The 12,672-nt window shown below is 52.7% G+C and overlaps 6 protein-coding genes across 6 annotated transcripts; 3 read left to right on the top strand and 3 right to left on the bottom strand.

Annotated features, from left to right (window-relative positions):
- Window positions 1-23: 23 nt before the first annotated feature.
- Window positions 24-197, top strand: PPTG_20791 (hypothetical protein; the record flags this gene model as incomplete). The annotated part of the gene is made up of 1 exon (XM_008892990.1): window positions 24-197. The coding sequence occupies one exon, from the start codon at window positions 24-26 to the stop codon at window positions 195-197; it is 174 nt and encodes a 57-aa protein (XP_008891238.1).
- Window positions 198-1,599: 1,402 nt separating this feature from the next.
- PPTG_00775 (hypothetical protein) lies at window positions 1,600-3,552 on the top strand. The gene has a single exon (XM_008892271.1). The coding sequence runs from the start codon at window positions 1,620-1,622 to the stop codon at window positions 3,327-3,329; it is 1,710 nt and encodes a 569-aa protein (XP_008890519.1). The 5' UTR covers window positions 1,600-1,619; the 3' UTR covers window positions 3,330-3,552.
- On the bottom strand, window positions 3,367-4,985 carry PPTG_00774 (hypothetical protein). Its single transcript, XM_008892270.1, has 2 exons — window positions 4,101-4,985; window positions 3,367-4,009 (listed from the first exon to the last, which is right to left on the bottom strand). Exons 1-2 carry the CDS (start codon window positions 4,929-4,931, stop codon window positions 3,629-3,631), a joined length of 1,212 nt encoding a protein of 403 aa, XP_008890518.1. The 5' UTR covers window positions 4,932-4,985; the 3' UTR covers window positions 3,367-3,628.
- A 111-nt stretch (window positions 4,986-5,096) lies between these two features.
- Window positions 5,097-9,077, top strand: PPTG_00773 (hypothetical protein). Its single transcript, XM_008892269.1, has one exon. It carries the CDS (start codon window positions 5,141-5,143, stop codon window positions 8,879-8,881), a length of 3,741 nt encoding a protein of 1,246 aa, XP_008890517.1. The 5' UTR covers window positions 5,097-5,140; the 3' UTR covers window positions 8,882-9,077.
- On the bottom strand, window positions 8,798-10,496 carry PPTG_00772 (hypothetical protein; the record flags this gene model as incomplete). Its single annotated transcript, XM_008892268.1, has 1 exon — window positions 8,798-10,496. The coding sequence occupies one exon, from the start codon at window positions 10,494-10,496 to the stop codon at window positions 9,042-9,044; it is 1,455 nt and encodes a 484-aa protein (XP_008890516.1). The 3' UTR covers window positions 8,798-9,041.
- Window positions 10,497-11,126: 630 nt separating this feature from the next.
- PPTG_00771 (hypothetical protein) lies at window positions 11,127-12,641 on the bottom strand (the record flags this gene model as incomplete). Its single annotated transcript, XM_008892267.1, has 2 exons — window positions 11,127-12,340; window positions 12,404-12,641. The coding sequence occupies 2 exons, from the start codon at window positions 12,639-12,641 to the stop codon at window positions 11,127-11,129; spliced, it is 1,452 nt and encodes a 483-aa protein (XP_008890515.1).
- Window positions 12,642-12,672: the final 31 nt, after the last annotated feature.

The raw sequence follows: 12,672 nt of genomic DNA, 5'->3' as shown, positions 1-12,672 counted from the left end.
CAAGATGCATACCAAACTTGTCCATGACGGACACAAAACACTTCCCACTCTCATCACGCTCAATACATGCACGCACATACTCCTCTGTCACACCCTCAGCTTTCAAAAAGCGCATGAATGCCGCCACGGCGGTTGCTTTGGCACGCTTTGTGTTTACGGGGGCCAACTCCTCCAAGCCCATGCCTCCTGTCGGATAGGTGGCAGATATGCAAGTGATATGCTTTTCACTTGCTTATTGCGAGGAGGTATAGATATGTTGCGGGGCATTCCGACACGATACGTTGGAACGGCTGGCGTACATGACATGCCATTTTCCTGGCTATACTATTGGACAAAATTTCATTGATAACGTCGAATGATTGGTTTAAAATTGGCAAGATTAATTCTATTGGCTGCTACACTTTATACAAACTTCTAGTAATGTCGGAAAAATGATCATATTCAACCATAGCAGCAGCTAACAACGTTACGCGATGTGTCGCGATTGACATATGAAGTACCTCTGCGGTGGTACCTGTATGAATAAATACACTATGCTAATTCGTGGAGGTCGAAGATTATGGAGTTTCATGGGAACCTATTCGCTGTGGGTCAGACTCGCAAACCTCGCCGCCAGCTGTTTTTTGCTACTAGAATCAAGGTTAAACGCAGATTATTTTCTCATTCTGACTGGTTGAGAGATGAAAAATTATCACAAAAAAAAATAACAGAGACTGTCAGCTTTCCAAAGCTTTTTGATTTTGCACTAGCCGTTCCCAACTTATGGGCCAGTGCCGCCCTGTCGGTGGCCCTCAACTGATTTTTTCCCTTAGTTTTGATTTGGGTTTGTAAACTGACGATCAGCGGGAGACAGCTCTAACCTCCTTAACTGGAGGGCATCACTACTGTACATGGGATATCAATCCAAAGAGGATTGACTGTACTTACACCATTTCAACTTGAAATTCAAAGTCAACTTGAGAGAAATCCAAAATCGTATCATACGATTCGTATGCATGTGCCAGCCAACTTGGCTGAGCCAAGCGGTCCACTTGACGACGATCAGTTCGAGTTGCGTAGATGCATCAGCTCAGGATCTGGTCGAACGAATTGACTGGAAATGATGTAATGGCAAATGTGCAACGAAAAGAGCGAGAGCGACCAAACTGCAACAGATAAATGGACCACTTGCCCGAACGGATCCAAAACATGTGCATGTACCATGAGTCGATTGTATATCGAACTCGCTTCTATTTCGACGATGATCTGGGTGCCACTCAGCTCCAGAAATCGCGTTCGATGTCAAGCTGAACCTGTAGCTCCACCGACTTTTGCGGCGCGAGATTGCTGTCTCGCAGCGAGACTCTCGCTTCGCGTCCGCCAACGAATCGATGGGTGCAATTCGCAAAGAGCAGCCAGCTATAAACATTCGGGTCGTTGCCGTGGAGTTCCGCGGATGATCTGCAATCTGGTGCTCTGCAAAATACGGTCATACTGCCTGGTTTTCACGCCTCGTGATCCTGCTATGCTGCGGGACATTGACACCTGCATGACGAGCGACAGGCATTACCGCACACCTGTCCATACTAACCTCAAGATGTATGGCTAAGTTCGTCTTAAGTTCGTCTTTACAGCTCCGAATGTATCGGAGAAGGTCCACAGCGATGGAGAGCACCGAACTGCTCGGAGACGAAGCCATGGCCACTCCCGAAGTCTCCTCGTACGGGCCTGTGGCTACCAACGAAGCCTTTACCACGCACTCCGAAGACGACGTTCCTGAGACCGCGTCGCTGCTGTCAGAACCGCTACTAAGCTCCGATCCCGACTCCGCTTCAAGCACCATGGTCCAGGTCGGCAAGCAAGGCGCCATCGTGCTGCTATGCTTGATCAACCTGATCAACTACATCGACCGCGGGATCATCCCTGGCGCGCCCGAGAAGTTTAACCAGTTCATCACCGACACTCTTGGTGTGAGTGTGCTACGCCAGTCCGTGTACTTCGGTTTGCTGACCTCAGCATTTATCGCCAGTTACTCCATATTCTCCATGGTGTTCGGCTACTTTGCACTCACACACCGACCTTTCCGTATCATTGCACTGGGTATGACTGTGTGGGTAGTGGCTGTAGCCATCTGTGGTATGGCCCAGGCCGCCGAGAGCTACTACGTACTGATCGCCGGTCGTCTTATCAGCGGTGTCGGCGAAGCTTCGTTCCAGTGCACAGCAACACCCTTTATTAACCGCTACGCGCCACCGTCGAAGCGCTCGCTGTATCTGGGTATTTACTTGGCTTCCATCACCGTTGGAACTGCAGTTGGATACATCTACGGATCCATCTTCGCCAGCTCCGGGTTCGGCTGGGCTGGAGCCTATTTTGTGGAAGGTATCTTGATGATCGGATTCATCATCTGCTGTCTTACTATTGTACCGGACGAGTTAAACCAGATCCCGATCAATGAAGTGGACCGTGAAGAGATCGAGAGTAAGCAGAGTGAACTGGCGGTGGTGCCTCATACTCCTGGAGACGAAGACAAGGCGAGCGCGACCGCATATCTAGAAGACAAAGATCGCAATCTGCGTAAACCGTCGTTCTTTTTGGAGTGGTGGGGCATTTTCAGCAACGTGCCGTTCATGCTGATCATCCTAGGACACGCGGCTTACACCTTCTCCCTGGCAGCTATGAGCACCTTCAGTCCTGCCATCTTCATTGGTCTGGGACTATTTGAGAGCGAGACGACCGTGTCGCTTATGTTCGGTGGACTTGTGGCCATCACCGGCACCATTGGTACGCCTCTTGGAGGAATCCTGGTTGACTACCTCGCAAAGAAGAACCCCAATGAGGTTGGCCGTCGCTGCATGATCTCCGTGTACGCGCTGTTCTACTTCATGCTGGCCGCGGTTGTATTTGGCCTCATTATGGTGGCATTCGCCAGCACCAAGATGCTGTGCTTGGTCTTCCTCACTCTGTGTCTCTTTTTCATGTGTGCGCTATCCGTCCCCGAGACTATTGCGGTGCTCGAGCTCTTCCCAAAGTCGCGTCAGTCGATGGCCGTTGCAGCTAACACGCTGATCATTCACGCTCTGGGAGACGTGCCGTCTCCTATCGTTTTGGGCGCTATCAAGGACTCATGGGCTCCCCACTGTGGTACTGTAGAGATCGACGGGGAAGCAGAGCTAAACCCAGACTGCTCTGAGGACTACGCCGGTCTTCGTGACGTGCTGCTCTTCGCTGTAGTTTGGCTGGCGTGGGGTGTCATGCTCTGGGGCGCTTCCGTCATCGTTGTGAAACGGAGACAGAAGGAAGCAAAGCGTCGTGTGGCGCGTGGTGGTGTGGTCGACGGCTTGTTGTAAGCTGCTATGAGTCATTAGTCGGCGCAGTAGAGTACGACGGTGAACAAGCATCAAGCTGGTGTGGATGACAAGCCCAATAGGAACTAGACACCCAAACAAGGGCAAATCCTTGCCATCGCTGTGTTATGCCTTTTTCGTCTGTATTTACTTGCTTATCTCCCTTCTCCTTCGTTCCCTCTACACCAGAAGAGTAGTAATTGTCGACACCTTTCATGGTCGCTCCACACCAAACACCAACAGAATCGAAGCGTAATTGACTGTCGATGACTCGTCTTCTGTCCCTCCATTGTTTATGATGCCTATAGGTTCTTGCGGTGCAGGATGGAAGCGCCGTACTCTTCGTACTCGCTCTTAGTGATCCACATGTTCTTGAACGTTGCAAGCGAAGCCAAAATGGAGCCACCGATCCATGTAGAGTAGATGCGCGTAGGCGGCGCCGAGATACGAATTTTAATGTCCTTGGGAGCTTTCTTGCGAACTTCGGCGAGTAAACGATCGCCGAAGCCCGGGAACAGCGTCGAGCCTCCTGAAAGAATAATCTGCGAGAAGAGCGTCTTACGCAGGTCCATGTCCGACTTCATAATGGCCTGCACCAGGCACTCATGCACACCACGCGCCTCTGATCCGATAATCTCCGGTCGGAACAGCACTTCCGGTGCGCGGAACTTCTCAGGGCCAATCTGTAAAACAACAAGATAGCACACAACATGTCGTTAAATCACTCACTCTCACCCCACAAGATCCAAACAGCAACAACGTCAAAATTCTTACGTTGAGCAGCGTGCCGTCCGGCAAGTAGTAAGCCGAAGTGTCATCTCCGGATGTGGTGGTAGACTTGGACTTACTGATCATATCCTTGACTGCGAGCGCCGATTTTTCAGCTTCAAGTTGCTCCTCCTTGGTGGGGTTAAAGGCCACATAGCACAGCTTCTCCTTGATCTCCCGAACCACCTCTCGCTCTGCAGAAGTCTGGAAATTGTAGCCTGCTCGACGCAATAGCAGCTGCAAGTGGCGAGTGACGTCTCGTCCAGCAATGTCCATTCTTGTGATGGCATGGGGCAACGTAAAGCCTTCGTATACTGGAACTACATGTGCCACACCGTCCCCCACGTCCAACACGACGCCTGTAGTACGGCCAGAGGCGTAGAGACTCAGCACAGCCTGTGGCGAGACGAAGAGTGATGGTACATTGAAAGCCTCGAAGAAGACCTCGCCTGCGCGCTGACGGTTTGCCACCGGGTTCAACGGCGCCTCAGTTAGCAGCACCGGGTGATCCTCGCTCTGTACATTGAGCATGTCCTTGGAGTACACGTGCTGCCAGATGCGGTGCATACTGTTCCAGTCCGTGACCACGCCGTGCTCCATGGCATATTGGATCTTGAACAGCCCACGATGGTGCTGTACGCGGTTGCCTACGAACACGTCGCCACCCTCGTACGCCCCGCCAGGCATCATACGTGTGTGTTTGGTGGTGCCCACGAAAGACGGGAATACCACCTGTGGCGTCTCTCCGCCAGCGAAACCTGCCTTCATGAGTCCGCTGCCATTGTCGATCACGAGTGGCTGGTTGCCCAGCACCTCCCGCGTCGCCGCGCTCGCCATATTTGCTCTAAGATGCGGGGGAGCTTGAAAATCCTACTAAGTTTTGTCCTTGTGTCCAATACAAAATGTCACTGCAACATTTTTTCAGCCTGATAGTACTGAAATGATATAATCAAATGACACTTGATGCTGGACACAGATAGAGCGGACCATCACTCTTGGTCTTGCAGGGAGCCAATACAATAGCTTAAGGAAAACGCCTACACACCATGGAGGGAGCGGAGAGAGAGGTGGCGGCGCTGCTGGAGCAGGTGCAGGGCACACAAAGCAACGCCGAGCAGATCGATCTGTTCCGTCACGTGCAGGAGATCGTGACACACCGAGATCCATCGGGATCAGAGCGGCGCGTGCTGCGTAATGTGTTGCCATTGCTCGGACAGCTCGCTCAGCAGCAGAACGCGACGCTGGTGGCTTCGATCCTGCAGCTTGTGGCACAGGAAGCAGACGCTGCGTCTGCCACAGCTAATACAGCGTCAAGCGAGGCAGTGGGTGCGGCGTCCACGCTCCTGGCCGGGCTCTATGAAGTATGCCACACCGTGTTGTTGCTCAGCTATTCGAGCGAGAAGAACGTGGTGCTGGCGCTGCAGCTAGCGCTTAGCAGTCTGCACTCAAGTTTCCAGGTCGTCTTGCGCGCCGAGAACATTGAGAACCGCGTGGATATGGAGCCAAAAAGCTGCTGGGACGCTACGATCCGCTGCATCGAAGCGACGGCCGACGTCGTGGCCAACCCGCCGGAGGCAGGAGACAACAACCGCAGTGCCATGGTCTGGTTGCGAGCCTGGAAGCTGTTGGAGAGCAGCGCCATGCTCTTTAGCACAGCGCAGGATGCGTCCGTGTACCGAGATCCCATGCGATCCAACGTGCAGCCCAACGTTTGCAGTCTGGATCGACTGAGTGGAGGAAAGCAGACGATTCTGGTCAAGACACAGCTACAAGAGTTCGGAGTTTTCTTGTTACAGAGGCTGTGTGGGGTTTTGGGCGCTGTAGCGGAGAGCAAGGTGGCACTGGCGAGACGAGAGTTGAGTGTAGCGATTAATTCACTGTCGCTGCTAGCGGCCGTGCGACCACAGCACATGCCACATATTTTACCAAGGCTAATTGCTATTTCGAATGCAGTGGCAACGCCGGGAATGGAAGATGCCGTGATGCAAAAGACTCTGACAGCCAACTTGGTGAAGCTGCTGAGCCATCCGGCAGCGCAGCCATTTGCGGACGAAGTGACGGACATTTTGATCGCTGTGGGGGCATCCCAGCGCGCCTTTGCTGCTATTAGTAAGAGCAAGGAACAGCGCAGACGGTATACCAATGCACCGACTGAGGCGTCTTTGCGAAGGGCCAGGATCGGAAAGCGCACTGCAGCACAGTCGATCACAGAGCGAGTAGAGAATGCCAACGCCCATGCCAAGCGCAGACGTGTGAACCTTTCCGAGTCTTCAGCAGCCCCTATCTCTCGAGAAAAAGTGACACACGACGGAATTGTCAACATGCAAGCTGTGGAAGTCGCCAATTTGGTGCTGGAGAGTTTTGCGTCTGATATGCCAACTCCCGCGCCTTCTAACCTGCAGTTGGAGCTCGTTCCTAGCGCGTTGAAGACGCGAATGTCTGCACTGCTGGCAAAGCTTGCAACTCCTTCCTCAGCTTTCGCAATTGAGAAGAGTGCTAAGCGCATGCGTGACCCTCGACTAAGACGCGATCCAAGGTTGCAGACACAGAACAAGGAGCAGCCAGCACTTGTGTCCATTTTTGATGACACTGCCGTCGAGGAAGTGAGTGATTGGATCTCGAAAAATGCTGCTACAATCGCAGAGCCACTCGTGTCTGTCTCGGAGGATAACGTGGTTCAGGTGCACTTGAAATCCGAGACTGCTGCGTGGCAACACGAAATGGCTGTTGACGCGCTGGTTCGGATCTTGGAAAACGAATACGGTGTGAAGATTCGAGGTGACGAAGCATTGCGTGAAGGGGTTGTCTGTCGTCTTGCGTCAAGTCCGTGGCTTCTGTGTACGGACGAGAAAAACAAGCCGATTGCGCTGTCGGATGAACAACCGAAACTACCGTTTGTCTACCAAAAGATTTTGGATTTCGTGCTGGGCGATTATGCCGTGCGTTCAACGCTTGCAATAAATCTGCTGTGTCAGGAATATATTCGTGCTACGGCTTCCCAGCTAAGCGGAACTCAAGGCGAGGACTCTATAACTCCACCTGGCACTGCTGATTATCAGATCTATCGGAAATCTGTAAACTATTTCTTCGACACGTTGCAAAAGAAGATGAATATTTCCTCATCTGCGGACAAGAAGCTGTTTGGTAGTCTGGTGGCGCAACTGCCACGGACTCCGGTGGAGATTCTTCGCCTCGTTACGTCGCTATTTAGTGAGAAATCCGGAGTCGTTCTTGGGATTACACTGCTGCGAGATCTTTGCAAGGAACGGAAAGCATGTCAGATGCCGTGTCTTCTGCTCCTATTGCGGTATACATGCCATGAAGACGAGCACTATCGAAATTCTGCTATTCGCTGTGTCGCCAATCAGCTTTATGGAATCGGTGCTCTTAAAAATGACATCGAAGAATTTGCGATCAAGTTAGTCAACTCATTGCGGGAGCCTGTCACAGCCAACGATGCAAGTGCGACAGAAAATGATGAGCCGATGCCGGAGGCCGTCGATGGTGCTGAAAATGTCGAATCCGTTAGCATTCAAGAGCCTTCTGCAGCAGTGGAGCAAGGAGACTGCTGGCTGAAAACCCAGGTGCAACGGATTACACTTGCTGAAAAGGACACCAACCATGAGCTGCGGGCTTATGCAGACGAAATTCAAGCGGAAACTGATCTTTCCAAGTCCTTGGACAGCGAACCGGAGATTCTGCGGCGGTTGGAACTCTATCTGGCTCTGTGTGCGAAGAAGCCGTCACTGTTGACACACTTGGTGGCGACGTATGCGTACGCATCCGAAGCAGTGCGCCAAGTTGTTTTCCGTGCCATTGAAAAGCTCATCAAGCATCTCAAGCAACGCGGAAGTGTGAACGTTGTTGCCCAGCTTCACGGGTACGAGCCAAATGCTCTTGGACTGGTTTGCCACATCATTCAGATCCTGTCGCTTCGTGGACGGCCGAACGAATCTAGCTCGTCAGCCACTGACGAGCTCGTGCAACAGATTTTGGAGCTCTACCATAGCCACGAACACATTCCAGACTCAATCTCGGTGCTCATTCCGGTGTTGCCCAGCATTCGTGGTGAGATCCTGTTCCCATTGTTGCCCCAGCTGCTATCACTACCCCAAGCTCGACTGTCAGTCGCCATTACGCGGCTATTAGAAGCAATGCCTCCGCAGGTGGTAGCTCCTATCGACTTGCTGGTGGCACTGCATCACGTGGATCTCAAGAGCGAGCCAAGCATGCAAAAGAAGGTTATTAACGCCATTAATTTCTGCGTGGAACACCGTCACGCATTCCCTTCGGACGTGCTTCTTCACGTGTGTCGAGTGTTGGTGCAAGAGGAAAGAATCTCGAAGCTTTCGCTCCGTACGCTCATTCTTAGCGTCACAGCCTACCCGACTCTGCAGAAGGATATGGCGTCTCTTCTCAACATTCTCATTGACAGGAGGGTGTGGGAGATGGAAGATGCCTTGTGGAAGGGCTTCGTCAAGTGCTCAGCACTCATCCAGCCAGCATCTTTCCCCTTGCTTCTTCACAAGTTACCGGTGCCACAACTGGACTTGTTATTGAACGAGGAGAAAGAGTTGCGTGTCTTACTCCGTGAATTTGCCTTCACTGCTGGTCCTGACGGCCAGCCTATGGATCTTCCGTCCGAAATCAACGCGCTCCTCGAAGACCCGCAAGAAGGCAAGCTTGAAAACGTCCCTGACAATGAAGAACCAGTAATGAAAGTAGAGAACACTGATCCCGCCAAGGTGGAGCACAACGAAGATGAGGGAGTGGAGCCCAGCAATTAGGAGAGTGGCTGCAACACCGCAACCACTTACAACGATAGATACTCAACTGAATCAGAGGAAGAGGCAACAACATTGCCCACAGGGAATGCCCCAGGAATTCTTTGACTCGGAAGTTACTTTGGCAATGCCAAGTTTTTTACTATTGTTTTGTACGGCAAGTTTAGCCGCAGGTGTGGCTGTTGTAGCGAACGTGGCATATCTCACTCACTTCTGCAATAGCCTTAAGGGCTTCGTCCATATCCTCCTTTGTGTGAGCTGCAGAGATACAGAAGCGCACGCGGGACAGCAACAACGGCGTGGCTGGGAACCCCACGGTCACCACGGCGAGATTGCGCTTGAGGCATTCGCGGGAGTACTCACCGACTTTTGACATGTGATACAGCATCACTGGGATCACAGGCGAGTCGAAGTCACCAAGAGTGATCACACCCATGTCGATCAGCTTTTGACGGAAGTAGTTGCTGTTCTCACGAAGCGAATCCAGTTTATTACGACCAATGTCTGTGCCATCCAGACCCGCGACGATGTTAAGTGCCGTCAGAATCTGCTGCGCAATGACTGGAGACAAACTCGTCGCGTAGATCGCACCAGCGCTCGAGTTTCGAATAAAACTAATGATCTCCTCCGATGCTGCGATGTATCCGCCCATGCCACCGAAACTCTTAGTAAATGTGCCCATCAGAATGTCGATCTCGCTCGGATCTACTCCAGCATACTCACAGATACCTCGGCCAGTCTTACCGAGAGCCCCGATACTATGCGCTTCATCAACGTAAATGTACGCTTTGTACTTCTTAGTTACGTCCACCATCTCTCGAAGACGTACGATCTCTCCCTCCATTGAGTAGATACCTTCAATCATCACCATAATCTTCTTCCACGCCCGGTGCGTACGAGGCTGTCCTTCCGCGATCTTAATGCGCAAAACCTCTTCCAAGTGCTCTGGATCGTTGTGTCTAAAGACACCCACAGTCGCTCCGGAGGCACGGGCACCGTTCACAATGGAAGTGTGGTTCAGTGCGTCGCTTAGAATGAGCGTGCCCTTGCCCATAAGTGCCGGGATGCTCGTCGCATTCGTTGCGTAGCCCATGTTGTACACAATAGCCGCTTCCTTGCCAATGAATTTGGCCACAGCCTTCTCCAATGCAACGTGCACCGACGTGGTACCGAACTCCATGGGAGGCACAGTAGAGGCCAGAGAGAACTGGTTCACAGACTCAAACACTTCGTGGCTGCACGTGTTCATCCAGTCATCGGCAAAGCCCAAGTAGTTGTAGGATCCAAGGTTGAGACAGCGCTGCGGCGGCTCGTCCAAGTGCACGAAGGTCTTATTCCCGTCAGTGGACGTGCGCTTGATGAGGTCGATATGAGCGCCAGGAGCGCCAGTCACCGGGCGATTGAAGACGTCCTGCACGCGGTGGTACAAACGACGAGTGTAGAAACTTTCCCAGGCGATAAGAAGCTTCGCCAGTCCGGAACGATCCTCTTCCGAACGGTAGCGAGAGATGCCCGAGACGCTAGCCGCAATGTCACGCAAATGACCGAAGGTTATGAGGATCGAGTACTGCAGAAAGCACATGATGGCAGGGAACCACGGCACGTGCTCGGCGGCCATGACGAGAGGAGATTGATGATAAGAAAGTTGGCAACCCGGAGAATTCTAAAATGACTCGCAAACGCGTTGTGTCTCTTGGGACAAGTCTCTCGAAGCAACAACGATTTGGGAGATCAGAGAGAGTGAGAAGGTTGAGCCACTTGGCCCGTTGATGCAGCTTACGAACCATGACGTGGCCGCTTCGGACTGCTCACTTTGCAAAACTGCACGGCATCAGCACCTCGAATTGAGCCACGGAAACATGCAATGATGTTGGCCTGCCTGCTTGGACTAGTTAATTTTCAAGTGATGTGCCATTGCGTGACTAGAGCGACTACGCACTAACGGCATTAGTTTGACGCTGACTCAGCGTCGCTGAGACGGTGGCCATGAGACTTGAATGCGGTGGTTCATTCTGCTTCTGTCGAGAAGAAAGCCATGAACGATCATACCATGTCCGAACTTCAGACCTACGCATTGGGACCCACAATTACATACGACGTTGTATTGAGAACTCAATTGCAATTTGTATTCCATCATCAAAAACCAGCATACGCGGAAGAGTGAAAGAAGTGCCATTCATTTAGTTAGCAGCGCCTGCACAATCACATCCGGAGCGACTACCGACGTCAGGAGGTTACGGTCGCAGGTCTAAGAGTGAGTCTTCTTCTCGAAGCGGATATTGCACAAGTCGCAGACTTCCTTCAGCGCCACCAGAGCCGTGTCCATATCCTCCCGCGTGTGGGCAGCCGAGATGCAGAAACGAACACGAGCGAGCAGCAGCGGCGTCGCCGGGAAACCGACGGTCACCACAGCCAAGTTACGCTTCAAACACTGGCGAGAGAACTCCCCGACCTTCGACATGTGATACAGCATCACTGGGATCACAGGCGAGTCGAAGTCACCAAGAGTGATCACACCCATGTCGATCAACTTCTGACGGAAGTAGTTGCTGTTATCACGCAGAGACGCAATCTTCTTACGGCCGATATCCGTGCCGTCCAGACCCGCAATGATGTCAAGTGCCGTCAGAATCTGCTGTGCGATAACCGGAGACAAACTCGTCGCGTAGATCGCACCAGAGCTCGAGTTGCGGATGAAATTAATGATCTCCTCCGACGCCGCGATGTACCCGCCCATGCCACCGAAACTCTTCGAAAACGTACCCATCAAGATGTCGATCTCGCTCGGGTCCACTCCAGCATACTCACAGATACCACGACCAGTGGCACCCAGAGCTCCAATGCTGTGAGCCTCGTCCACGTAGATGTACGCTTTGTACTTCTTGGTCACGTCCACCATCTCGCGAAGACGAACGATCTCGCCTTCCATCGAGTAAATGCCCTCGATCATCACAATGATCTTCTTCCAGGGGCGGTGGGTACGTGGCTGTCCTTCAGCGATCTTGGTACGCAGCACCTTCTCCAGGTGCTCGGGGTCGTTGTGTTTGAACACGCCGACCGAGGCACCAGATGCGCGTGCTCCGTTCACAATGGAAGTGTGGTTCAGCGCGTCACTCAGAATGAGCGTACCCTTGCCCGTGAGCGCCGGGATACTGGTGGCATTGGTGGCGTAGCCCATGTTGTACACAATAGCCGCCTCCTTGCCAATAAATTTGGCCAGTGCTTTCTCCAGTGCAATGTGCACGGAGGTGGTGCCGAACTCCATAGGCGGGACTGTCGAGGCCAGCGCGAACTGCTTTACGGCAGGGAAAACTTCCTTGCTGCACGTGTTCATCCAGTCATCAGCGAAGCCCAAGTAATTGTATGATCCGAGATTGAGGCAGTGCTGGATGCATCCGTCCTTGTTGTGCAGCGTCTTGTTCTCATCTACCGAGTAGCGCTCGATCAGATCGATGTGCGCACCTGCAAAGAGGCAGAGGGGGTCAGCATACAGAGAGAGCGGGGAGGGGGAGTGCTAGAGCGCACCTGGTGGACCGGTCACAGGGCGGTTGAAAACGTCCTGAAGGCGGTGGTAGATGCGCTTGGTGTAGAAGTTCTCAAAGGCCACGAGCAAAGGCGCGTAGCCCTTTTTGGCATTGTCCGCGTAGCGAGAGCCGCCGAAGATGCTACCTGCGTGGTCTCGCAGATGTCCAAAGGTGATGAGGATGGCGTACTGGATGTAGCACAGGATGGCCGCGGCCCATGGCACGTGCTCGGCCGCCATGCTCAGAGACTGCTGGACGCGCTTGAGGCTT

The sequence above is a fragment of the Phytophthora parasitica genome (genome assembly GCF_000247585.1).
Source record: "Phytophthora parasitica INRA-310 unplaced genomic scaffold supercont2.1, whole genome shotgun sequence".
Lineage (NCBI taxonomy): Eukaryota > Oomycota > Peronosporomycetes > Peronosporales > Peronosporaceae > Phytophthora > Phytophthora nicotianae.
The sequence above is the reverse complement of the archived record's forward strand: the minus strand, read 5'-3'. Positions and strand labels throughout refer to the sequence as shown.